The sequence below is a fragment of the Electrophorus electricus genome, chromosome 12, assembly GCF_013358815.1.
Source record: "Electrophorus electricus isolate fEleEle1 chromosome 12, fEleEle1.pri, whole genome shotgun sequence".
In the NCBI taxonomy this organism is placed as follows: domain Eukaryota; kingdom Metazoa; phylum Chordata; class Actinopteri; order Gymnotiformes; family Gymnotidae; genus Electrophorus; species Electrophorus electricus.
The window spans coordinates 13,402,611-13,428,355 of NC_049546.1; the positions used below are offsets into that span (position 1 = coordinate 13,402,611).

Here is a 25,745-nt window from a genome sequence, read left to right on the forward strand (position 1 = left end):
TTATGGTCAGTGGAGCATTCTTCTCCTTATATGTTGATTTCATCTTCAATAAACCTAAGGACCGTGTCTGTCATCTTGCGACTTAGCAATTCCTAGTGATTTAAAAGGAGCACGCTGGAACGCAGTGTGAAAAACAACACCTTCAAATAGCAACCCAGTGGTGACATTCAAATGCTGTCAAAGCATCCTCTTATGCTTCGCAATAGCCAGTGCCATCACTTGAGCTTGATGAGGAGAAAGAATCAAACTCTTCAGAGTGTAGCAGAGGAAGCTGTTTTGAAAGCTGTTGCTTTATCAAAAAGCATCTGTGAGGGGTAGTGATTCTAACCCAAATAAAGGCTCCAACAAACTCTCTTCTCAGGTCCACTTAAGGAAAAGGAAGACTGCTTCATATTCTGAAATATTCCGAAATTCATTGTGTTTTATCTGTGAGCGAGTGAGTAGATGGTGTGTTGTGCACATATTTTCATCTCTCAACAGGCTACTGGTTGATCATGCTGCTGGATTCCAACATATCCACTGGGGAGAAGCCAGTGAGCCAATGGGACATTGAAACCATTTTCCCAGAGTGATGCAATGTGCTAAAAAAGTAGTAGCAAACATAGTGTTTAGTATAGCTTTCCACTTCCCCATATGGGTATATTAAATATTTGATTGCTTTGTGTTTCACATTGTCACATTTTGTTACAATTTCATGGTTTTTGGTTTTGGTTTGACACATGAAAGGTTTACCTTGACTCAATTTGAAACAGCAGAACTAGTATATACAAGTAGTTCACTCTTTCAGATTCTGCTACTTCTTTTCCCTCGTGAGTTTCCTTTATTCTGTCTAGACACTCTCAAGGTGTCATGATGCTCTTCTCTTTCATGTCTAAGCCTATTATTTTTACCCTTGAATGTTCTCTCTTGCAGAAATGTGCATCTTGTAGAATACAAATGCACGTCCACTGCTGTGAGCTGTGCGCTTCATTCCATCCCACTCTCCTGATGTCTTTCAGCCCAATTTTAAATGGATGAGTTTCCATAGCCTCCAAAACTCCACTATTGCAGGAAGGTTAACTAGAGGCCTTTACACTTTTTATCAAATGGACGTGATTCAATCAGTACCCATATTATTTAATAAAGCCACATACAAATACACAGAAATGCAAGCATGATGCGATTATAGGGGATTGCAGCTAAATGCTAATGAGGTGGAACACTTCATATTACTACCAAACTTCTTATTTGAGGTAATGGGATGGGACTGATTCATATGTGGAAGTTAGTTTCTGCATTGTGCTTTGTTTTACACTGAATATATAGGAACTCGAGAGAAATTAAATAATCAGCAGTTCACAGGCTTTTGCAAGTGCCCATGAAGCCCCCCCAAGGATTAACAGCCATTACGTATTGCTTAAATGAAAGTTGCTCCAGTTGTTTAATAGGGTGCTGATAGAGTTTGTACCCTACATCACAATGCTAGCTTTTGGCATTGCAGAGACATAAACAGAGGTAGCAGAAATCAGAAACTAACTAAAGGTTTGAGTATCCTGAAAGAAAAGGTGATAATATTTCTGTGCAGCCTCACAATCACCTGCACTTATTATTTGAATTTGCTCCATCAGAGCTGGAGAGTCCTAGTTCATGTGACATATTCTGCTTCAGGGTTTTTTACAGAATGTAACAGCAAACTAGCTTCCCAAATACAGAACAAGGCTCACAAAGAGCTTCTAATGTGTATAAAGTCTCTGGTTCCTCTTCCTTTTACATAGAGCTACATAAATCTAATCATATTTCTCCAGTAACAAAGTGCTCTCACTTAGTGTGAGCTTGTGAGTGTGTGGGTGGGTGAAACAGGGGCGGGGCCAGAGGTAGGGTGGGGTTAGGGGTGGGGCTGGGTCAGGGGAAGGGTAAGGAGTTATGGGAATACAGCGGGATCTCTTCTTCATCCTCAGAGTAGCTCTGTATCTGACCCAACAGCTATCTTTGATATCTTCCCTCCCTCTTCCTGGTTCTGTTTTGCCCGGTCCTGGCAAAGCTGGAGACTCTGGCTGTAGTATTAAATCTGTCTACATGTTGTGCACACTCTAGTCAAATTATGTAGACTCTAGGTGGAATGGATCTTGTTTAAATAATGTGGTGCTACCTAAAGCAAAAGCTACATGGAGTGGTTCAGTATTTTGGAAATGTAAAGCCATGCCCAAATCTATATTGTGGCCACTCAAAATAAAATCCTCAAATGTTCTTTATATGTTATCAAATGTAAAAAAAAAAAAAAGCATTTTGTATTGCTTTTGTTTTTTATGTATTTACGTTGTTGTGTCTACATCAAAAAAGCTAGCCTTCCTGCATTATCTATGACCTGTGATAGGCTAATTCTGACTGTAGCTTTTCAAACATCCTTACTCTTCTCTGAGGGTTGTACTTGAGAGTGGAGGTGGATAAAAGTTCTCAATTCAGAGAAAAATGGTCTAAGGATCAGTCTAAGTTACTGTCCTAAACAGCTCTCCAGGCAAATGAGTCTCAACAACAAGAGAGGATTCAGTAAACATTCAGTCTGGGCACAAGATAAACATATTTCCTTTGGAGTACAAACCATGGAGCCCATCTGCCAGAAGCTATGTACATTCTATGACTACATTACATAAGCTGTAGGCAGCAACTAATTTACTAATCTTCTGTTTTACCTCTTTGTGCTTAGTTTTGCTATTAGGTTGCTACTTTCAGCAAACAAACATAAATCAAATAGTCTGGAAAATGAAGGAGCACACAGTCCCTGAAAAGCTAGGGTTGGAAGAAAAAGCAAACCTGAACTTTTCTTATTGTAAGGTTACTGCAGTTATAAGTACGTAAATGCTGGTTTGCTAATTAAGAGAACAGGGGTCAGTTAAAGAAAAAAGATTTAGTCTGGGCAGTAGCTATTATGATATTACAGTTTAACAGATGGTGAAAGCATTAAAGTACAGTAGACTGCAGCAAGTCTGCACATCTTAATTAAATATCATAATTTCCAAGCACCACTTGGCTATATACCAGCTCAGCTATATTGTGTGACATTAAAAATTAAGAGGACACTACATTGTATGCATTCCTTTTTCTCCATACATCTTTGCACACTACCCATAAGCCACATGACCTCATAATGTATGACTAAAACAGAAGGTCACGTTACTTGTTTCTCTGTATGTTTAGGTTGGCGTGTTAATAACACCTCTGGACTCACAATAGCTCACATAATGGCTGCCTCAGTTAACTGAGCTAATAATATGAGGTAGAACAAGATTTGTTCACATAAAAATATATATCAAAATAGGTTTAGTGAACTATCAAACTAACTGGGCCATAAACCGGAAATACTCTTTTGAAGTAATAAAGCATAGATAATGAAAGAGACGCACATTACGGCTGGATAATGCCAATTTTAAAATCTTCCATCCTTGTATCCTCTCATAGTTTGTGATGGCAACTGGCTTTCTTCCAATGTTTCTGAGTACTCAGACAAGTAAAATAACTAAAGTGGTCTGAATGAATCAATGCGTCTGCACCGGTTTTGAGTACATATTTAAGACTGTGATGAAGGTCAGCGTGTACTCCCCAATCGTATGATCTCACTAATCAGACATAGCAGAGCAGTATCTCTCACAAGTTCACCCCTTTGGATGTTCAGCCGGCTACCACTGTGAGCAGCCATCTTGCTTCACACCCAATGCAAAGGTGCATGCAGTGCTGCTAAAATGAGTCTTTGTTGTCACGTTTTGTTCTTTGTCTCCCAGTGCAAAAGCAACGGACTGCAGAATGGTGTGGCCAAACAACCATATGCTTTCCAGCTGTTTAAGATCCAGAGGATCCAATAAGAAAAACAAGAGGGTAGGCACATGTAGAAATTTGGCTGAGGGGACACACACCATTAGCTTAATGACAGAATGAAGGATGCGCAGCTTTGTGCAGACAGAGAAGCAAGATTAAAGAGCCAGAGATGGCTAGTTTGCCTTTAACAGGAATAAAGAAGAAGGAGCTACTAAATAGCATGGAAAGCAAAGCTAAATAAACGGCAGCACTGGGCTTGATGTCTCGCTGCCACAGGTGGGGGTTGAAGTGGAGAGTGGGTGGGGATGTAGAAGCAAGGACACTCAAGCCTTTCATTCAGTCATGGCCATTGGGGATAAAAAGGAAAGGAAAAAAAGAATGTAACGCTGTTCCCACATCCTTTTCATGTTGCCCCTGCTGCTTTGAACTGCTCATCTTGCTATACTAAATGTACCTGCAACTTCAAGCATTGAATGACATAATGGCCCAAACAGAGGTAATTAGTTTTCTCTTTCCCTCCTCCCCAGTGTTTGCAACCACTTCAAAGAAACAAATGTCTTGGTCTTAGAGAGGAAATGCAGCAAATGTACAAAGCTCTGCCTTAAGGATTAGCACAGACATGTCTTTTGCTGCTGGTCACTAATTCAATTAACTGTGAGGGTTAGAAAAATTAGTCAGACGTATAACTTTTAGCATGCTGGGGCCGCAGGAAAAAGGGATTTCTTCAAGGCAATAGTCTAACTTGCTATGTTCAAAGGGGTGCGCGGAGGTTGAAGTTAGAACTTCCTAACTTCTTCACAATTCAGTCTTCAGCAAAAAAACAAAAACAAAACCACCCTAAAAAACCCCCACAATTCTGAATGGTATGATGGAACATGAGGTCTGTCAATAGAGTAGTCATTTAAAAAATATTAAATGTAATTAAATTTAAGTATATAAGCTGTATGGTCAGTGGTAGCTCAGTGGTTAAGGTACTTGCTGCATAAGGTTGTTGGTTTGAGCCACACCACTGCCACTGTTGGGCCCCTGAGCAAGGCCCTAAACCCTCAATTGCTCAAGTTGTACTCAGTCATAATTATAAGTTGCTTTGGATAAAAGTGTCAGGTGAATGTACTTCATGATGCAACAACTGGAAGAAGATTACCAAACTACTTCTCTGACTAACAATGGCTATAGAAAGTTAAGTAAAGCAAATACATTCAGCTATTGTGGTTCAGAACATATGAAACATAATTTCTTGACATTCTCACCTTGACTAGCTTTGCTAGCTTTTAGAGTTGTGACATACGACTGAGACTCTAAATGTTAAATTTGTCATTGCTTTGGGTTCTTATGATCACATCACTGTGACCAAATACTGTCCAAAGTGGGTTATTGGGATATTACCCAAAACATCTCCTCTGGATTTGAATGCTTTCATATTAGATTATAGACTAACATGAACTATCATTATTATAGCCTGGGTATTGCTATATAGAATACAATTATTACTATTTCTAATAATAAATTGCAGTTTGAGTGGATTGGTAAGACCTGCAAATAAGTGCCATATTAGGTCAAACTTACAATTCAAAATATCTGCGGAAAATTCAAAATCCATGACCTCAATAGACTCACGGACAATATGCAGCAAAATATACTTTGATTTCTCAGTTCTGCTTGATAAGAAGCATCATCTATTACCAGACAAACCACACTTTTCTAATGACAATGACTAACGAATCAATGCAAAATGATGAAACTGTGCATACAATTCAAAAAGCATGGCTCAGTTGCAAACATATATTAAATCACTAGCTCATCTGGTAATGGGATCTAGCACAGCATTTCAGAGTAGCACAATTTGATATCAGTGATTCAGTTATATTGATTTAATGTGGGACCTAGAATTTTACAGACAATGGAAGGACAATTCAGTGCCTTATACAATCTAGGAAACCGATTGAATTCATGTCTACTTATATGCTGAAGGTATTATCCAGAGGTCATGTCACCTGATCGGTTTCATAGTTCACATAGATGGGAATGGTGTGAAAAGGCTGCACAACACCAAATTTGCAGATAATCAAAACTTGACTCACAAAAAGTCTTCAAAAACCTGATCATTACAATGTTCTTACTATTCTAACTATATTCAAATCCCACTTTTGCATTCATGCCATGGTTTTGTAACTGTACAAAACCCTGGCAATAGTAGCTCACCAAACAAACACACACAGGAACCAAATATGTCCCTGAAATGGGTGAGTAGAGCAGGCATAGTGGGAACCTCATCAGCCCTGAACACCACACTGAAGCTAAAGTAAGACTCCAGGAAGACCAAATAAACTTCAGCTTGGTTTAAGACTGCCTGACTAGGCATGAAAAATTATGTGTATCAGACTGAGCTGCTTTGAGCAGCACCAAAACAAAAGCAAAGTGTTGAAAAAGTTCAATATCAGTTCAGCCATTTTGAGGCTGTGTTTCACTGATACACAGTTTGGCAGAGAGTGACTGTGGGGATTATGTTCACCGCGCCAACAAAAGGCACGTAATGGGGCAGGTTATGCAAAAAGACAAAGCTTCCTGACAACAATGACATCACTTCTAATTTTGCAATGCTGACAGCTGTTGCTCTTTAGGCACAATATGTTAAAATAATAAAAGCATGTTTCATATATATATATATATATATATATATATATATATATATATATATATATATATATATATATATATATATATATATATATAGATAGATAGATAGATAGATAGATAGATAGATAGATAGATAGATAGATACATACATACATACATACATAGATAGATAGATAGATAGATAGATAGATAGATAGATAGATAGATAGATAGATAGATAGATAGATAGATAGATAGATAGTGGATGACTAAAGAGACAAAGATCCTAGAAGATTCTTAGGGTATTCACATCTCATTACAGTGACTGCCTGAACAACACACTTCTACAGCAAATTAATCTAAACAAAGCATGCACAAATGTGTTGCTTTGGCTTTCAGATAGCACCATATTGCGCATATTAGCCTCACAGCTTGAATCACAGTTGATATTTTGTGTTGATATACTGCCTTAACTGGGGCCATAGTAAGTCTGTGTTTCACTGTACGGCAAAAAGGCTGTCTCATGCAATTGGCTTAAGCAGTTTAAACAGTTTTACTCTACTGGTGATTTTATTGTTTTGTACTCCCAGTTCAGTCTGAAACACAGTTTAAAGGACATTTCACAAGTCAAAGTGCAGGATCAGACAGTTTTGACATTGCTGCCTTACAGTCAGTTACTCTTTCTCACTTATGTAGCCTTATATTCTCAAATATGTATTGATTTGACACGATTTGACATCTTTAAACAAATGTTTGAGAGAGCAAGAGAGAGAGAGAGAGAGAGAAAGAGAGAGAGAGAGACAGAGAGCGAGAGAAAGAGAGAGAGAGAAAGAGAGAGACCATCCAGAACCAAAGTGCCTGACTGAAGTGACTGGAACATTAGATTAGACATGTGCCCTTCTTCCTGTTGCACTGGGTTGAATGTCACGGGCATTCCATTAAGCAGAATTGCTCAGCATCCCTTGTCCAAAAACTTATCATCAAACAGTGGGCCATTTGCAACCAAAACCGAGGCTGATGTACAAAATAGGAAAAATGTATACTTAGTCTACTTTAAGTTGTCACTCATTGGAACTTGTCATCTGTAAAATGTTGTTTTGACAACAATCCCTCAAATAGACAGGAATCACACAATATAGTTTGAGGCAGCTAAACTTACAATTATGACTGAGTACAATTTCAGGAGTAAGGATCTTGTTCAGGAGATCAACAGTGGCAACTTGGTAGTGCTGGGGCTTGAACTAGAAAGCTGCTGACTCCTAGACAAGTACCTCAACCAGTGCACTACTACTGCTGCAGACATTCATAAAATCAATCAATCACAGACAATCATAAAACATCATTCTCAAAAGCCTGTCACCATTTGGCCAAGTTTATTGAATTGACAAGAAAGAGGTGCTCTCTAGGAGAACCTTTAAGTATTTGCAATTTTAATAGAGACTGGTATGATTTGTTCCCCCCAGCAAATTGATATCAAAGAACGAACAAATGCAGAAGATCTGGTTTGTATTTCCTGCTGTGTGAAAGTGGGACATTCATCAAGTTATTAACGAAGGCTTCTGGACAGACAACTCACCTCCTTTAAATAGATTCTCCCTATAAGATTTGGGCTTCCATTTAAGAAAAAAGGAGAGAATATCCAGTGATGATATTAGGAATACAGGAAATGACAAAGAGGCTGTGAATTTTATAATCGTTGGCCATAACATAAATTATACTAGACAGTTTCCTGGCTATCATATCAAATTGGGTATAACAGGACAACATTGTGCTGTGATGGTCAGAGAGAATAAAACTACTCTGTAAATGTTATTAGGTTTCTTTATGATTCATACAGTAAAAACTCATCATTTTGAAGTGAGTAACATCATGCACAATATAGCTTTTGCTTCCACCAAAGTGTATGGGGCCATATTTGCTTAGGACCTGTGATGAATAACCTGTGATGAATAGGACCTGTGATGCATTAATAAAAATTAAACAGTAAAAAATGGAATTAAAAAACCCAAACTGTTAGCAATACAAATGTTACTCATTTTGTTACGCCACATTGTGTAGTTTTGAAATGAATTTGTATTAAATGGTCTAGGCTCCTACTTGGACAACCCATATTTTTGCATCGACTCCCCACTCTAAGGTCTTGAAGGAAGTTTTCTTATAGTGCTCTTACCGTGTTTTATACTGAAACCCACAGAAGACTCCTTGTATTTGCATGTGAACTGATCTCCAATTTACACAGAAGCAGCACCAACTGGATAAGTATAATGTGAAATTTAGGAGCCTTTGAAAGGACTTTGACAAACCCAGCATGAACCACTGCTTGATATGTTCACTTTGACAGTGTTTCCAAGATGCTCTCTATCCAATTTCAGATCTTACATTACAATGATCAGCTCTGCAATGGAAAGTGACATTCAGTGTTGAAGAGTAATGAAGAAAATGCATGGGAAGCCACTGGTATGCTTTGGTAGTAATACAGGTTATTTCAGTTCCCGATTGACTTTGACTATTGGTGCACATCACACAATAAATGCAGCTTTATATTTAAATACATTTCATGTATCTCAGTAGCTGCAAATTACTGAAGAAGCTCAAACCAACAAAACATTAAGAATCAACAATACATACAACCCATAAGGACATTAGATATGGACAGGGATATTAGATATATCTCTTTAGCAATGGTTATGCTCCTCAAGAAATTAATACTTTTAAATTCACATTTACAAAAATGCTAATATGTAATCAGAACTCTACTTTTTAGGGAAAAAACATTCCACAGAGAATCTAGTTATTTTCCTAGGTACCACAGACACACTGAAGTTAATTGTGTGCTTGTGTGCGAAACTCACCAAACTCACTTTCAAATTCAGCAATAGTATGATAGGCTACAGTACCTACTGTCATATTTCTCAATCCTGTCAAAATCTAGAGACTTACTTCTCTAAGATATCATTTGTTCTTCAGAGACTGGGTGATAGAGATAGTGATGTAAAGATTTTGTATCTACATTTAAGATTACTAGTCACTGCAAATTATGCATTTTTTTTTCTTATAGCTGCTAAAATAAAAAAATACTAGTCCAACAGCTTGCCAGTTCTGTCTGAATGCAAAAGCTGTCTTTCAGGAAATCACTTAAACATCATATGAAAGTGATTTAGTTAAATAATATGTGGAAGATGCAAGATGGAGTCTTGACAGTGGAACATCTGTTGATATGCATATCAAAGGGAAACCATGAATGCTGTTGACAACTTCCAGTACTATTGCTGTGCAAAGTACAAATTTGAAAAAAAAAATCCCAGAATATTTTGCTAACATCAAAGAGCCTCCAAAATGCTTCATACATTAAAGGCAGTTCTGAAACATGTTCTTGATTAAGCTACAAAATGACAAAACTCTAAGACAGCAAAAATGGGGCAAGCTCTCCCACAGGACTGCACAGATAGTGCAAACAGCGTGCCCGTAGGTTTGATTAAACTGCTAAATTCTAAAAGTCTAGCTTCCTTTCCCATGGATAATATTGTACTTCCTTAGCATGTGTAACAATATAGGCCATTGTCAATGATCTATTTACTCATTCACTTATTGTTTGCTTTTCTATCAGAGTGAACACCACTTTCCAACTCTGCCACACCCCCAAGCCCAGCCCCTGCATGTTCAGTGGCTGATGTGAGCTGAAGAAGTATAGATTGTTTTTTCCAATGGCTGTTAGTGCAAGCAGGCAAAATGAGATCTGTTTGTTAATAAGCACACACTGTAGATGTAGGGGTGAGATTAAGCACACACACACACACACACACACACACACACACGTATATATATACATGTGTGTGTGTGTGTGTGTGTGTGTGTGTGTGTGTGTGTGTTATAGGTGTATAGTACCTATAACACTGAAATATGAATATGGTTATGGTGGTGAAACAAAATAATCTACCAAGTGCCCAAATCTTGCACTGCTCTCTAAGAACATTTTTAAAACTATGTCATAAAAAAGTTAATTATATCTTCAACCCACAGTCTACAATAACCTTGCTTCCATAATAAGACAAACAATTTTTTCAACAACTATCAGAAATCTCGGTGGAGTTTTGGATGTTCTGTGTTGCCAAGGGAACTTGTTTTGAATTCAAAGAGATTTTGAGTCAGAAATACCAACACTGTACCCACAGCTGACTATTCATCCCCTTTTGCAAAATGCTTTCATTTACAAATCAGAGTGGGCAAGCACAAGAGGTACAAAGGGACCTTGTTGCCATCACAGCAAAAGGGAATTCTGTCATATGCTAACCAATCCCATTGTAATAGCTAACCTGTATGTGTGGAGAGGAGGGAATATCAACCTAAATTATCATACATTTAATGATAACTGACAAGTGTAATTAAAGGAACGAGAGAAAAAAAATAATGAGGGGATGGGGTAACCGACCCCTTCTGGCTTTAGAATAATACTGAGGACATACTGAGGAAACTGAGGAGTCAAAATATCCAGCGACTCATATGTACATTCCATGTGTGCAGGGACGGAAGTGAGATAAAATGAGTAATTGAAAAGATTGTAAGTGCTAAAGCAGAAACGGGACTGAAAGCTTTTTCTAAACACACACACTAGCAACAATGTTCAAGACGACTTTTTTCTTTTCAGGAACAGTTTTCCCCTACATACAAAAGCAGTTTAGCCTGCGTATCTTAACGCTGTAGTACATTAAGGCGCAGTAGTGTAGAACTGCTTAATACTTACAAGCATGGGTAACAGAGAAGCTGTTGGAGGATTCGAGGTTATCTACGTTGTAATTCAGATGGAAGGGTTTCTCGGTCATATTTTGATTGGTATTGTACAGCTGAACAGCGAATCTGAAAGCACTGTGTTCTTGCACCGTCGACCGCATGAAGAGTCCACCTTTAAGAACGTAAAAGAATATCGTTTAAGATTTTATTTTACCGATGCAGAAATACAAGCTTTCCATTAAACGTGAAACGTGGTCACTAAACCTACCGGCTAATATACTCAATTTAACGCAAATGCACTTTGCATCAAAACATGGTAAGTGAAAAATGACTTCGAATGAATGAATAGCATTTCTATTTCAGAAGTCAACCATAGAGAGTATAGACTTATTCCTTTTATACAAACTTTTGTGTGGCAAGTTTTTCCTCCTTACCGTTTTCTTTCTTACAAATGAAGCTAATAAAAATGAAACCGCTTACATGTAACATCACAGTGCATATATATATATATATATATATATATATATATATATATATATATATATATATATATATATATATATATATATATATATATATATATATATATATATATATATAATCTTAAGCGTCTCAGGTGATTTGCAAGGATTTTCAAGTTCGTTGTAAACGCATAAGACTATCAGCTCATTAATACAGCTGTCAGTAGTACAGTCAAGCGTCTGTTCTGAGAAATGGTTTTAGGGTGAAAAATGAAACAGGACGACGAGAAACAAAACGACAACATAACAAGGACTTAAGACTTACCTATGTTTATCTGGTTGGGAAAACCAGCGAAAGACCTACCAAAAACCCACAATAAAAAAAGAAACGCGCTATGTGCCATTTCCTCCAACCTTTAAAATCAACCCCTAAAAACGAACAGTTCGAGTAAAACCATATACGCAGTCGTGAGCTCGGAAATCCTCCAGATCAATGCACTTCACTTACAGCGCACCAATTAGGTTCATTGAGGTGGTAGCCGAGCTGCAGAACAAATTTTCTGCAACTGAGAGAAAGGGAGAGACTTATCCCAGTGATGGTGGTGGCGAGTGTAGCAGATCAGATTGCGAATACGGCTCCTCCAATTGGACCAGCAGGGCGATATTGATCAAACTTGAACTGACGCTGAAATAAAAAGAAGAAAAGCGTCTCTGTGCATCCGACTCTCACTGCAAGGCACAAGTAACGTACTGCGCCTGTCAATACTTAGATCAATAGAAGCCTACTATCCTCATGCGTGCAATGATTATGGCTAAATAACCAACGAACGTTTTATAAGTACAGCCACTGCGCGTCAAGGAATTGCAAAGTAGTTCGTTTGGCGAACCGACAGCACTACTCTGTGATCACACGTAATCACGCTAATTTAAACCAAGGGATTAATGTGCATCACCCATGTATTTTCTACGGATAGTTTTAGTGTGGGATGTGTTCCTCAGACAGCTGACGGTTATACGTCGCATTGGATGTGGAGAAGTGAAGCTGCAGTAATATGAACCCCCTTTTATTGACTACCATCGATCGCTTTGTTCGGAATCGTTTACCCCTAGCACCATATTGGATGGCTATTGCACAAACAATATGGCAGGGGGCTAGCGTGGAAGTAAAAGAATGGTAGTAGACACGGAGATTTTAATATTAAAAACAACAGGCGTATACCAAAGCTGAACACATGAACGCTCGTTAAGACAATATTGGCATACTGTCCAAACTTGAGATGTCTTCTTTTTACTATAGCTGTTTATGATAATTTACGATCTAATAAATAGAAAATAAATATTCAGCAGCATTAATTCGTGTAGTATTTCAAGAGTGAGCGAGATGCGCTCTCCGTGGTACTGAAAAAAGATACCTGTGAAAAGGACTGTAGCTCGAAATTGAAATCAGTTGCGTTTAACTACTGCGTGTACTGTCGTTTTCTTTACTTAAATCTTACTTTTGTTGTTAAGCCAAAAAAATATTTGCTTTCAAAATATTTTCAGGGAGTAGTTTTTCAAGGTTTATATTTAAACAACCACCGGCTATCCACTATGCATTCGAGGCAAATAGTAGAACAATTCAAGGATTACAGCTCCGTTTATCACACTCTGCAAAGCTCTCCCAAAATTGAGTTTTTAATTGCATTGCAAATGGGGAAGACTTCAGCTATTGATACTGTAATGGGCTCGTGCCCCTAGTGCAGCTGTGCAGAGAGAAAGTTCATTGCAAGTTCTTCTCAGCTATAGTTCAAAGATCAATGACAAATGTGCCCGCAGTAATGCGATACTAAGGCAGATACACAATTTTTAATGTATTCCTAACCACCCAGCTTATGACCTGTAATCATGAAGCCTCAGAGTGGGACTGTCAACTAAGAATCAGGTTTCCTTTTAGGTATCTATTAATGCAGGAAATCTTATCCAAGATGAGCATTCTTACTTTAATTTTTAAACCTGATGAAAACCTAGGACAAACTATGACACACAAAATACAACCACATGAGATACTGCTGAAAAACACAAGTGGTATTTCATACATAAATGTTTTGGAACTTAAATAATGCTGTCCAGATAGACAAATTTAACATAAAGAAAAAGACCATTTAATATGTGCAAAATTAGGTTATCATTAACATAATAAGCATGTATTACAACCATAGTATTGTTTGTATTTCATCATCATATATGAAACATAACATCAAAAACATTTCCCATCAGTCTCCTCTGTAATTTGATATATTGTAGTGTGGACTGTCTTTGTAGTGGGGGCTACTGAGATCACTGCATAATATTCACCTTCCTCTACCTTCCCCAGGAAAATGTCTAGATTCAGCTATGAAAACTGAACTTAACCTAAATGCACTCTGTGTGCATATTATTTGATGGAACAGAAGTGACTCATGTTCTTACAAATTCCATTAAAGTGTTCAAATCACAGAACATGTTTTCAAAGCTGTTCACCAGGAGGAAAGGGCAATACACAGATTCAGTATGATTCACATGTCAAAGGTTAAAGGGTTAAAACAGGGTTGTCTGAATAATGTACCTACATGTAAGAAAGAAGGCATCACAATTCAAATACAGAGGATTAGTTTCAGTGATGGAATATGGATAAAAGTCTAGACTGACCAACAAATAAATACTTACTTGTATAATTTTAACTTGACATTGGATACTATTCCCCACCAGAACCTTAGGTTTCTTATTATTGTAAACATCAATATGAAGATAAAAGAATACATTTCCAAAAATGCCAATATTGCTATCAATGAATTAAATGTAGAACTGGGTAACACAAGCAAATAGAATCATGCTAATTGCTCCCGGTCGATTTCGCTTTCTATTGGTTGTGTTAGTGCATGGCATCAGCCAGTTATCATATGGTATACAGACTATGAGTGCTAAAAGGATGCAAATTCAAACTATGGCTCAAGCATTAAGCATTATGACTCAAGCATTAAGAATGCTTCCATTTCTATTTCTGCTTACCTTTGCAATACTGACTGCATAATGTTGCCTTTTACACACACACACACACACACACACACACACACACACACACACACACACACACACACACACACACACACACACACACACACACACACACACACACACACACACAGCATGTTCACAACCGTATGAGGCCAACCAGTCAACCTGATGTAGATACATTCTGTGGCATTTTACAGTATTTAGAAATAATGTGACAAACAAAAGCTTATGTTGGTCTTTCTTTGCATAGAACTTGCATAGAACACAGAAATTTATGTTTTGCATAATTCCACTAGAAGCGTAAAGCTCCTCAACCTCTGCTCATGTCACTTGTGACCCAGCATCATCCATCACCTTCACTACACTTCTCAACTGGCTAGGCACATTCTGCAAAAGCTACATTGTAGCTACAGCACAGCAAGATGTAATAGTGAGGACAAATATTTTTATCAGTGAAAGGGCCTTCAGCTAAAGAACGTTAGTGTCAGCAGCAGCCTGAGAAGTGACATTTGGGGGAATTCTGCATGATCTGGCACTACCCTGCAGATGGGTGGAACTGCTAGTAGCCAAATTGAAGACATAGCACTCCTTCCAAAATCAGTAAGTCTGCGTTTGGCCAAGAATGGAAGAGATACTTGGTGCAAGAGCACTCAAAGCACGGTGGTAACTCAGTTCCTGATGTGATATGCTGGGTCATGTCACAAAATGACACACTCAGCATTGCTAAGTTATATCATTTAAAATTTACATTTTCAAAGCCAAGACTATTTATGAACCTCATCATCTAGTGTCATCTAAGTATGGCTTTACTGGCAAATGGAAAAAAGTCACATCAGTGCCGTTATCATTACATAAAGCTTGGTGGGAGATCACAGGCTATAAAATTTGTCCCTACATGAGAGTGGGTATGACCCAGTTGGAAGGATAACCGCTTGGGCCATGTCGACATCCCTCCCATACTATCTGGTTCCTCAATGCAAATGCTCTTTGGCAGAAGTGTGACAGAGGTGGCCATGTTATCAGCAACACTGGATGACACACTTCTTCCTAGGCTTAGGAAGGGGGAGGGGTTTTGGAGGGTTCGGGGGGTGGGTGAACTGTCACAGCCATGTCCATGTGAGAGCTCCCTTTTTCAGTATGGTAAGAGGATGCATTCACCACACCAAGCCCTGGTGCAAGAGCAGCACTGGGTAATCAAGTTATCACTGCAGACCAGGGTCCCATCAGGGGGTCACTTGTAGTCAGCCCAGCCATAACCACATGCCAGTAAATCGCCCGGATTACGAAAAGCCCTATTGGAGGAGATTAATTTAATCACACTACTAATGATAAAAAGCCAAGCAAATGGATTTATCAAGATTGTAACATGGAGCTTAGGGTTCATTGCGAAGGAGGCTGTGCTCACTTCTACATTCACAGTGCTGCTGCACCTGCTGAGATGTTTCCAGACTTACCCCACAGCTAGGAAATGCAACCTACAAATTGCTTATAGACAACATTACAGCACCATTATTTGACAGTAATTTGATTCTTTGCATAGGCTAATTATGTGAAGACATCTGTCACCAAATACCCCAAACACAGTAGTGTATTGTTGTTGTGTTCATTTTTTTTTCTTTTTTTTTTCTAAAGGTGAAATTCTCCATCACAACAGTTAGGCCCTAAATTCCCCTTATTAAATCAATTGGATTCATCACAGGTTTGTGTTTGCAGCAAATTCACCCCTCTAATGGAACTGTCTCTGAAGAGTAGCGGTGCCTGTCACCTCGCCCCCCTGTTCCTCACACCTTATTACAATCAATTATGCTACAGAGCTGGCTTTCAAATACAAGCGAGAATGGGTCAGAGAGAGGTGCTGATCGCTGTCATTACACGTCTGCCTGATCACCATGGATATGGTGAAGGTGGGCTCACTGCAGGCTGCTCTCCCCTCCAGCCATTTGCATTAGACTCCTTCGCCGGTGACTCGTGCTGATACATTATAAACAATAGCTGCTGTGCGACACTGCATCCAGGTTAGTCCAGTGAGATGGGCATTGTTTTGAGGCTGTGTGGTTAATTGAGGGGAAAGAAACCATACCGGTTGCCATGGATAATGAGAAAGGTGAGGTGGCATGTCATTTAGGCAGTTCTCCTTTTCAGTCATCACTGATTCAAATGGGTTTGACAGTTCTGGTGGGCGGTGTGAGTTTACTAACCCAAAGAAATGGACAGAATAGGGAGTTCTGTTACGCATTTTGATACTGGTGTAAAATTAATGGGATTCATGTGGAACATCTGAAGGAATCTATGTTAGTTAACTAAACAAGCTGCTGACAGTAGACACTGGTGCAACACCGAATTATGACATTTTCAGGATAAATTCACAATACCGCTTTTGAGTTTTATTTCAAATGTAAATGCAGAACTTTTGACATTACTTGCATTCAGGTACTCAAATGTGGGGAACTGGGTTTTTCACCAGTCATTTAATTTCCTGAGTTCTCTAGTGTTCTCTGTTGGTTAATAGTCTGCAAATAAGATGAGGCTATGGTTCATTTTAAGCATGTAGCATGACATGTGCTTTGCATGTGCTCATTACTATTCTGTTTTCACTTAGACATCACACCATCTAATGAAAATAACATTCATGTTTGAACTGAATCCATCTGCAATTCTTTTACAATTGTTCTCCCTGGCTATTTTATTTAGTTTCTTATAGACACACTATAGACACTATGGATTCCAGCCGTCTTCAAACAATATCCCTTTCCAGTGTGAAAATAAAGACTAAATGATGTAAGGACCACCAAACTCATGGCTATCTACCTGACCTTATAATTAAACATTGAACAATTAGCAGAATAAACACCATGTAATGCAACACAGAGTACTGTTCCTCCAAAGTCATGTTTTTTTCACAGGAAACAGGCATGTGATTTGAAAGAGCTCCTATTGTTTTGTTAGTCCATGGCATGCTGCTTAATGCCTTGCTAGCATATTGAAAATTATATTATCTGCACCCGCAATTTGATTTTCAAAGGCAAAAGCCTACATGATAATCCCAAACAAATCATGATTTATATAGACTAATAGTCACAGTAAATAATCTGCTGGCAGTGATAATATGATTTTACACATCTTGCTCTGCCAATCAAGGAAGGTGGACTGTCAGCACTATGTAAAATCAGTTATTTGTATGGAGGAAGCTGAATGGAATGTGTATGGAATGTTTTTACAGAACAAATTGCCAGAACTAATAGAGAAAACAAAGTGATTTTTAAGTCTGCATAATTCCATGGCCTTTTGCATGCATAAATTGCAATTAACCATAGAAGTCAATGAAAGTCATACTCTCACTTCTGTCATTAGGGCAGAAGCTCTGAAGATCATCCATAATTGTAATTATTATATAAGCTTTTTGATTCATCTGTTTAATGTAGATGGCCCGAGTGCCACAGGGCGTGGGGCAGGACACACAGACTTTCTCAACGGTGCAAGACATTTGCAAGATGTAACATTACACATATATGACACAGGTGGCACTCACACAACACTTTCAGTAAACATGACTACACAAACTAATGTTACAGCTACAAAGATAGACATTAACACAAACGTAGCGACAATGACCAACAAGGGAGCACACACTGACAGGGGTTTAAATACAGACAAACACTTAAGGCTAAACCCCGTACAGGTGTGTGCTATCCCAGGGGGACATGATTACAAATAATACACATGTGAGTCTCTCTGCACTTGACGGGCTGTACCATGTGACTCGTGGGGGGAGAAACCTTCCACGACAGTTCCCCCTCCCAAGGGGTGCAGCTCCTGAAGCGTCCCGTTCCAGGACAGTGAATCCCAGGCCGCCGTGCACACATACAGACACCGCACGTCAATGCCTGGAGCTCACCTAACACAAGGCGGGCCAGGAACTGCCAGACAGGGACACCTCTTAGTAGGAAGGAGAAAGGCAGAATTCATGCATCTTTCAGGGCAGTCCGGTAAGCTCCACGTGACGTGTTGCATCTGTAAACATACAAAAGACGCGAGTGCACGCAAACAATTGCGCCATTACACCAACACATAAGGTGCTGTGCTGCAACACCTGCTGGAAACGTTTCCACTGGAAACGTGTCCTTGACCCTAATGGACTCGCGGGGGTGCACGTCCGCCCTGATTCCGAGCATGCCACTCCCCCTAACGGTCCTCCTTACACATGCCACTCTAGGAATGCCCCAGAGGCACTCCGCCTCTGGAGCTTTGGGCAAACCCTTCCAGTTCACCTGGTGAGTATGCATAAGTGGAAGAACTCAGGCCTCCTTGGACGAAACCTCGCCGACTCCACCTTACTTCCATCACTGCAGTCCTCGTGGAGCGCCTCGGCTTTCCTTGGTCCCGGCTCAATAGCCCTAGGCCCCCCCCCCAAATTTCCAGGGGGTGTTTCCATGAATGACGGTCGCAGTACTCTCCCCAATCTCCTGGGAACCCGGCACCAGTTTGGGACATGCGTAAACACCTAGGAAGTCCATTTTTTTGTCGAGGGTGAGGGCGTCTTGTGGTGGTTTGTCATTCTGTAACATAGCTGACCGGCGAGTGCCACAGGATGCGGGGCAGGACGCACAGACTTCCTTGGCGATGGAAGACAAACACTTAACACTAGACTCCGCAAAGAGGTGTGCTATCCCAGGGGGGTGTGGTTACAAATAATACACATGTGAATCCCCCTGCACACAGTGGGCTGTACCACTTGACTCGTGGGGAGGAGGAGCCTTCCGTGACAATCTAATAACATTGTTATGTTCAATATCTATAGTACTGGTGTTCTGGTTGAAGTATATTAAGAAATTATACCCTGTGCATAGAAAACACCATAGTGGGGACTGTTCAAACACCCCAAGACAGCTATTTATATTTTCATCATGTACTGACATTTCTTTTCTCCCCTCCCCTCAGAATGGTGAGCTGTGTGCCACTTCAGCCATAAGGGATCACTGTCCAATTAGCGAGAAGACTCCATGGTAAGGTTTTATCCTTCAAGGGGCATAAATGGGCCTTGGTGTGAATGAAGAAACTCATGAATAATTCACTGCCAGCAAATAAAGACGTCAGGTAAGAGACACTACTTTGGAGTTGTATTTTGGTGGGCGGATTTGCATAGCCTCTTGCACAGAATGCTAGAGTTAAAGGTGACAATTCTGCTACCATTACATCAGTGAGTAGCACAAAGCACCAGCAGTGCTATGGACCTCTCCTATCATCTCCTTAAACAGATTTCCTGTGAGCCTGGAGAAGAATGTGTTGCTACCTTGAACTCATTTAATGTGCCAAAACCAACTATGCTGTGAATGCCAATGAATGCAAATATTATTTGCAGCTAGAGCTAATCTTGAACTATAGATTGAAAGGGACAAACTATTGAATGGCACAAACATAATATTACAAGGTTCCCCATCCTCCTTGTCTGTTTTAAATCCATCATATTTTATTGATATCTGCTAATATTATTTGACAGACTGTTACTGACAGACTGTATATTTTGCTTGCTTATTATGTAATGTACAGCTGAGTTGAACGTCTGTCAGGTACAGGTAAAATATGTAGCACTGTAGTTCCTATATATTTGAAGCAAAGAATTACAGTAACAGGATTTAGAACAGGATTTGTGGTAGATATTCTCCATCCAGTCCTCAGGAACCCCTAGCCAGTCCTTGTATACCAGAAGCATGTAAGAAAAACCGCAAAGTTCTTCAATACCTGCCCTAAGTGTGTTTGGAGCTGGGAATGTAATTATGTGGAATGACTTAATTGAAAACTTCTCAGTTTACCTTAAACACATGCAATATTAAGCATGGAAGAGAATTGTGTGGGCATATCATAATTACAAATATAGAAGCCAGTGCATATGCCAGAAGAAGGAGGCTGCCACTTTAAAGTCTGTACACCTTTTCCTTTCCAGGATTTCCCCTTTGACCCCACCCAAGCACATGTTTTCAGTCATTGTTGTGACTTGTTTCTCTAGCTAGCACCTTTACACTGTATATACTGTATGTACTTAGTCGTTCAAGAAACTATACCTCTAGTGGTTAAGAAGCTAACCAGTCCTTGACCGCAAAGGATCTACAGTAAGATCTACAGTGGCCAGCAGAGTTCAGTTGTCATTCAGTTGTCATGTTGGGGATGTTTTTAGGCAGAAGCCTAGATAAATGATAAGCATAAGGAGAGGACTACAATGCTGCTCTCTCCCAGCAAAGAACTGATTTATTCTACTTGTCAAATTAAGGTGTGGTATATTTGTGCCATTTAGCCAGAATGGGCATCAAAATCCCATGTCTGGGGGGGCGTGAGTATTATTACCCTGACATCCTGCTATTTGGTGTTCTCAACTACAAGATTTAGCTTCTTGTTAGTGAAATTCTAAACCTATAAACCTTTAGAATTCAGATCATAATGAATTGCTGTCCATTATTTCTTTGTAATGAGCTCCCATGAGCTAATTAGTCACTACCTATGTTAGCTAGTTACCATTGTTAGCTACAGTAGAGTTTGATATAGTTGACTAGCATTACATAAATTTCTCTGAAGGTGGATTTCTCTTTTTTGTTATGTAAAGTCTGTCACTTAAACAAATAATACAAATCATGTTTATATAACTTACATGTCCAGGAGGAACACTGCTGGAACAATTCTTTGCCCAGTTTCTTCCCCTTCACAAGTAATAATTTTTACCATTTTGAAAAAGCCCATCCAGTGTTAACTTTTGTTTTAGCATGTTTCTTGACATGAATTTTTTTAGTGCACCTAGCAATGCAGGGAACATAGAGGATTCTGCCCTGTTTTCTTAGCTAAACAGATGAAGATGGTGATGAAGTAATGGGGTGTTCAGGAGCATCTCATAAAGTGATTGACAGGAGGTCAAAGTAAACACATAACTGTCCCAGAATGCAGTTTTCAAATAGGTTTGCTCAGGTGCCTAATACATGTGCTGATCCCATTACTCAATTATTTTTTTTTTAATTATGATTTACATATTTCACAGTTAATTTGCTTTTGTTAGAAAAGGGGGGAAATTGACTAATGCAACCTTATGTCTTCTTATTGTAGTTCTGGGCTGTTTGGTGCTTTTCTTGGATTCTCCTTGAGGTCTATGTTTCTTCTGGTTTCCATCTTTCTCAGCTTCTCTGTGGCCCAGGAATATCCAACCTTCTGCCTTCTTGGAGATCTGCTTTTCTGCAGAGTTACGTTCCAACCCACATTCAACACACAATTAAGAAGCTGTGAAGACATAATTAAGTGAATCAGGTGTGTTACATTTGGAATGGAGCTAAACTCTACAGGAAGGGAGCTCCAGGAGGAATGATAGAAATCCCTGCTGTAACCTATGATTTTGTCCTTCTGGTTGTTTCTACTCTGCTTCTGAGTTCTTTTTTTTTGTGATTATGGATTTGTGTCCAGTCTTTATGACTGCCTGTGTTTTAAACTTTGACTGTTGTTATAACTACTCTAATTGCACTGTCCCATATAAAGTTTTCTCACACATGTTACAATGGCCTCAAAAATAAACCTAAAAACAAATATGTAATTCATTTGTTGTAATTTTGTTTAAAGTATTTCAGATGTTTGTTGTAAGTTGTTAAGTTGTGTTAGAAAGATGCTTTAGTGCAAACTCATGTGGGGAGTTTGCCTCTTTCCAAAAGTCAGGTGCTCTAAAGTTGTCTAAAACTGTAAAATGTGATGATTTAATTCAACTTAAGTTGTGCATGTGTATGCATGCATCCATGTGTTTGTGTGTGTGTGTGTGTGTGTGTGTGTGTGTGTGTGTGTGTGTGTGTTTGTGTGTGTGTGTTTGTGTGTGTGTGTGTGTGTGTGAGAGAGAGAAAGCAGCCTTTTGCCCTTACAGATTATGCCTAGCCTTGCAAATCATATGTGCAAGTCAATTGCATGCTGAAAACCATGTCCATGATAGGATTGGACCTGATCATATATTTCTAGTCCAAAAGATTCCATTAACATTGCATAGAAGTGATTGTACTAACCTAACCTAACCTAACCTAACCTAACCTAACCATGTTTGCATAATCTAACTATCAATTTATTGTCAGCCTAACATTGTTCAATAAGCCACTGAAGAATACCTTAACACAGAAAAGATAACTAAGCTAACTAACTTAACTAAGGATACTACACAGTGGTTAATGTTCAAATACTGAATGTATCAAACCTTTCAGATGATGCCTAGAATGATCATACAAAATATATTTGGCTAGTGCTCTTGCAACTTTTGACAAAAGGGCTGTCAGCAGCTAGATTTTGCACTGTATAAATCAGAATTCTTTAAATCATTTTGGCTTTCTGGACTAATAACTGTCAGGTCTCCCTTTGGCTAGGCTTTAAAACACAGCTGGTATTGGTCATAATGAGATGCTAAAACATTCACATTTCCAAACTGTGGCAATAGCAGTGAGGCTCATTCTACTTATGCCAGGAACTCTCAATAGCATTTCAAAGGTTAAGTTCACTGGAAAGGTCAGAATCATTTAACATTTTCTTCTAAGTGAACTCTAAGCACATGGAGAGGGAGTCTGTGGATAAATAATCACATACTGATTTAAGATGAATAGTCCTTGCCAAGTTTAATCTTATAAGTTTGGCAGTATTTTTCATAAATCCTTTGCAGTTTTCTAGAAATTGCCAAAAAAACCCCCAAGTTAATTTAATTTATTTTTACATCATGCCTGGTATGTCATGGAGACAGCCACTGGGGAGAGTCCTCTTTGCCTTATGGCACTCTGATCTCTGCCATTTTGTCCTTCCAGCTCCATTCTGACACTGCCCACCAGTCACTACCAAAGTCTGTTCCCTGTTTTTGTCTTGTTATGTCTGAATATATACAGTACCTTGTTGTTTAGACTTAGTTCATTTACCAAGGTTTTGCTTTTGTAGTGTGCACTTCGAAGTCATTACTCCTAGTACTATGTGCTTTCCCTAGTCTTGTTATGCTCCTCTTGTTTTCCATATCTCCTAATAAGGTATCTCCTTGCTTGGTTACCAATGTTTCATGCCTCTGGTTATCATTTATGGATTCGCCCTGGATGTTGTGGTCTGCCTGCTTTCTGACCCCAGACTGTTGAGACTAAACTTATATAAACCTTTACTACAGGTTTGACTTATCCAAGTACAACTAACTCACTTGTATTCTGTGCCCATGATTGCATCTACTAATGTGTTACACTGTGTCAACAATATTTATAGGATCTATGCTGAAAGATGAAAAAAATTGGAGAGTTAAAATATTCAAATAAAAAAAATAAAAAAATTATTTTAAAGACTAAAGATTAATATAAAATCAAAAGCCTGAACTGGTCAGAATTAATCAAATTTAATGGTATTATTAATGCTGGTTAGAATTGTTCAGTAATACTCATAAGTGCACATAAAATATGGTATTAAAATATGTTGTGGTGATTTGATGTTCAGGTGCTTAGAATTTCGCTCAGCTGCACATCTAGACTTTTTCCTATCAGCAAATTCATTCTAGTGGCTGACATTTGCCTATTCAGCACTTCTGTTCTTTAATTCTGTAATGGCTAACACAGGTGGACTGAAGTCTACCAGTGATGAGCAGGTCCTCCTGCTGCTAATGTTCTCTAAGATTCTTATATGCTTTACTGCCATAGATTAATGTAAATTGATTGATCTTGATGAGATCCTGCACCTGATTAAATAGTGTTATTTAACTTTAGTCCATGGAAACCACAGCTCATGTGATTTTTCTACTGCAACATGTCTAATTGACTTCTTATTGATCAAATCCTCAATCTGAATCAAATGTGTTTGAGTAGTTGAAAATATAAAAGGCTATAGTGTGGGTCAGTAAAGATAATTTGTCAGCCTATGTTGAGTCTTGTGTACTTGTATACAACTAGTATGGTATAGCTAGCCTTTTACCTAATCCAATGGATGCAAATTTCTGAAGAAGCAGAGATGCCTCAGTAACATTTAACCTCCCCTCCCCCAAACAAAATAAAATGTCCTTAATTATTGCAAGTATTATGGTCTTGTGGCACAAAATACCTGAAAATTATTATGGTAAGCAAATTGATATAGCAGTTTGTGTACAATACACTTGATGTATATCAAAATTTGTGTACAAATACTAGGTTTATTAGTGACACAGATATGTGTGGTCTACTTTAGCATTTATGAGCTTGCAGTACACAACTGCAACAAATACTGGAAGGAAACAAGAGAAAGGTGAAGAATGACCCTAAGGATTTAAACGATCCTTCAGCTCCATTTATTTGTGATTTGATAATTAGATAGGTAATTAATCCAAGTGCTCAGGTGTGCATGTAAATAACACGCAGATGTGAGAGCTCCAGCAACAATATCTGCTTCAGGGCTAAACATTATTTGCAGTTACTACAGTGGTTTAGTTTGAGCCAGGTTTCTCACAATCCAGTTTCCACTATGACTTATTTGGCTCATCTTGCTGAAAGGCCAGTTTAATTCACTGTCCTAAAATGTACAGGATGTTAGGCAGTTCACTTCACTCCAGGCTGACTTTGATAGCAATAAGTCTGGTAGAGAAGGTTATCTTTGATCTCTCTGTATCTTGCACCCAATATACAGCTTGCCCCTTCGAGTTGATTATTTAGAGTCCTATCAAGTCCTCTTGGAGATTATTTGTAGGTTATGATTTTTTTGTTTTGTACAGTTATGCAGTGTAGTCTGTAAATAACTGGACAGTATCAGTTTTGTTGTTTTTGTTCTGTACTTTAACACACTGGATTTGAAATTAATCAGTGAAAACAGACTACTTAGCAGAATGTCTGCTTTGATTCATGTTTTTTTTCCAGTTCATATCAGATGAACTGTGCAGAAATGACAACCCTTTATATATACTCTGATTAGATGAGATCAAGAGATCAAAGCTCTTTGAAAAAATAGCTGCTCAGATGTTTTTGGCCACTGTGCTGTTGCATTATTAGTTCATATGTAAAAGAGCTAAAGGTTGAGACTTGATCCTAGATGTGACATTTGGTAAGGGAGGTTTGTTGGCACTTATCTCTTAAAATAAGGACTGAATAAGCTTCAGTACCAATAACGCAGGCCTGCATTAGGCTGAAGTATATA

The 25,745-nt window shown here is 38.7% G+C and overlaps 1 protein-coding gene across 7 annotated transcripts in view; it reads right to left on the reverse strand.

Moving 5' to 3' along the window:
* Nucleotides 1-12,548, reverse strand: part of gria3b (glutamate receptor, ionotropic, AMPA 3b) — an 82,535-nt gene extending 69,987 nt beyond the window's left edge. For all 7 annotated transcript variants that reach the window (XM_027008631.2, XM_027008629.2, XM_027008627.2 and 4 more), the window contains exons 1-2: nucleotides 11,920-12,548; nucleotides 11,147-11,305 (exon numbers count right to left, since the gene is read on the reverse strand). In XM_027008631.2, coding sequence (XP_026864432.2) covers nucleotides 11,147-11,305; nucleotides 11,920-11,998 — 238 coding nt within the window. In that variant the 5' untranslated portion in view covers nucleotides 11,999-12,548. The remainder of the gene's footprint in view (nucleotides 1-11,146; nucleotides 11,306-11,919) is intronic.
* Between the last annotated feature and the right edge of the window lie 13,197 nt (nucleotides 12,549-25,745).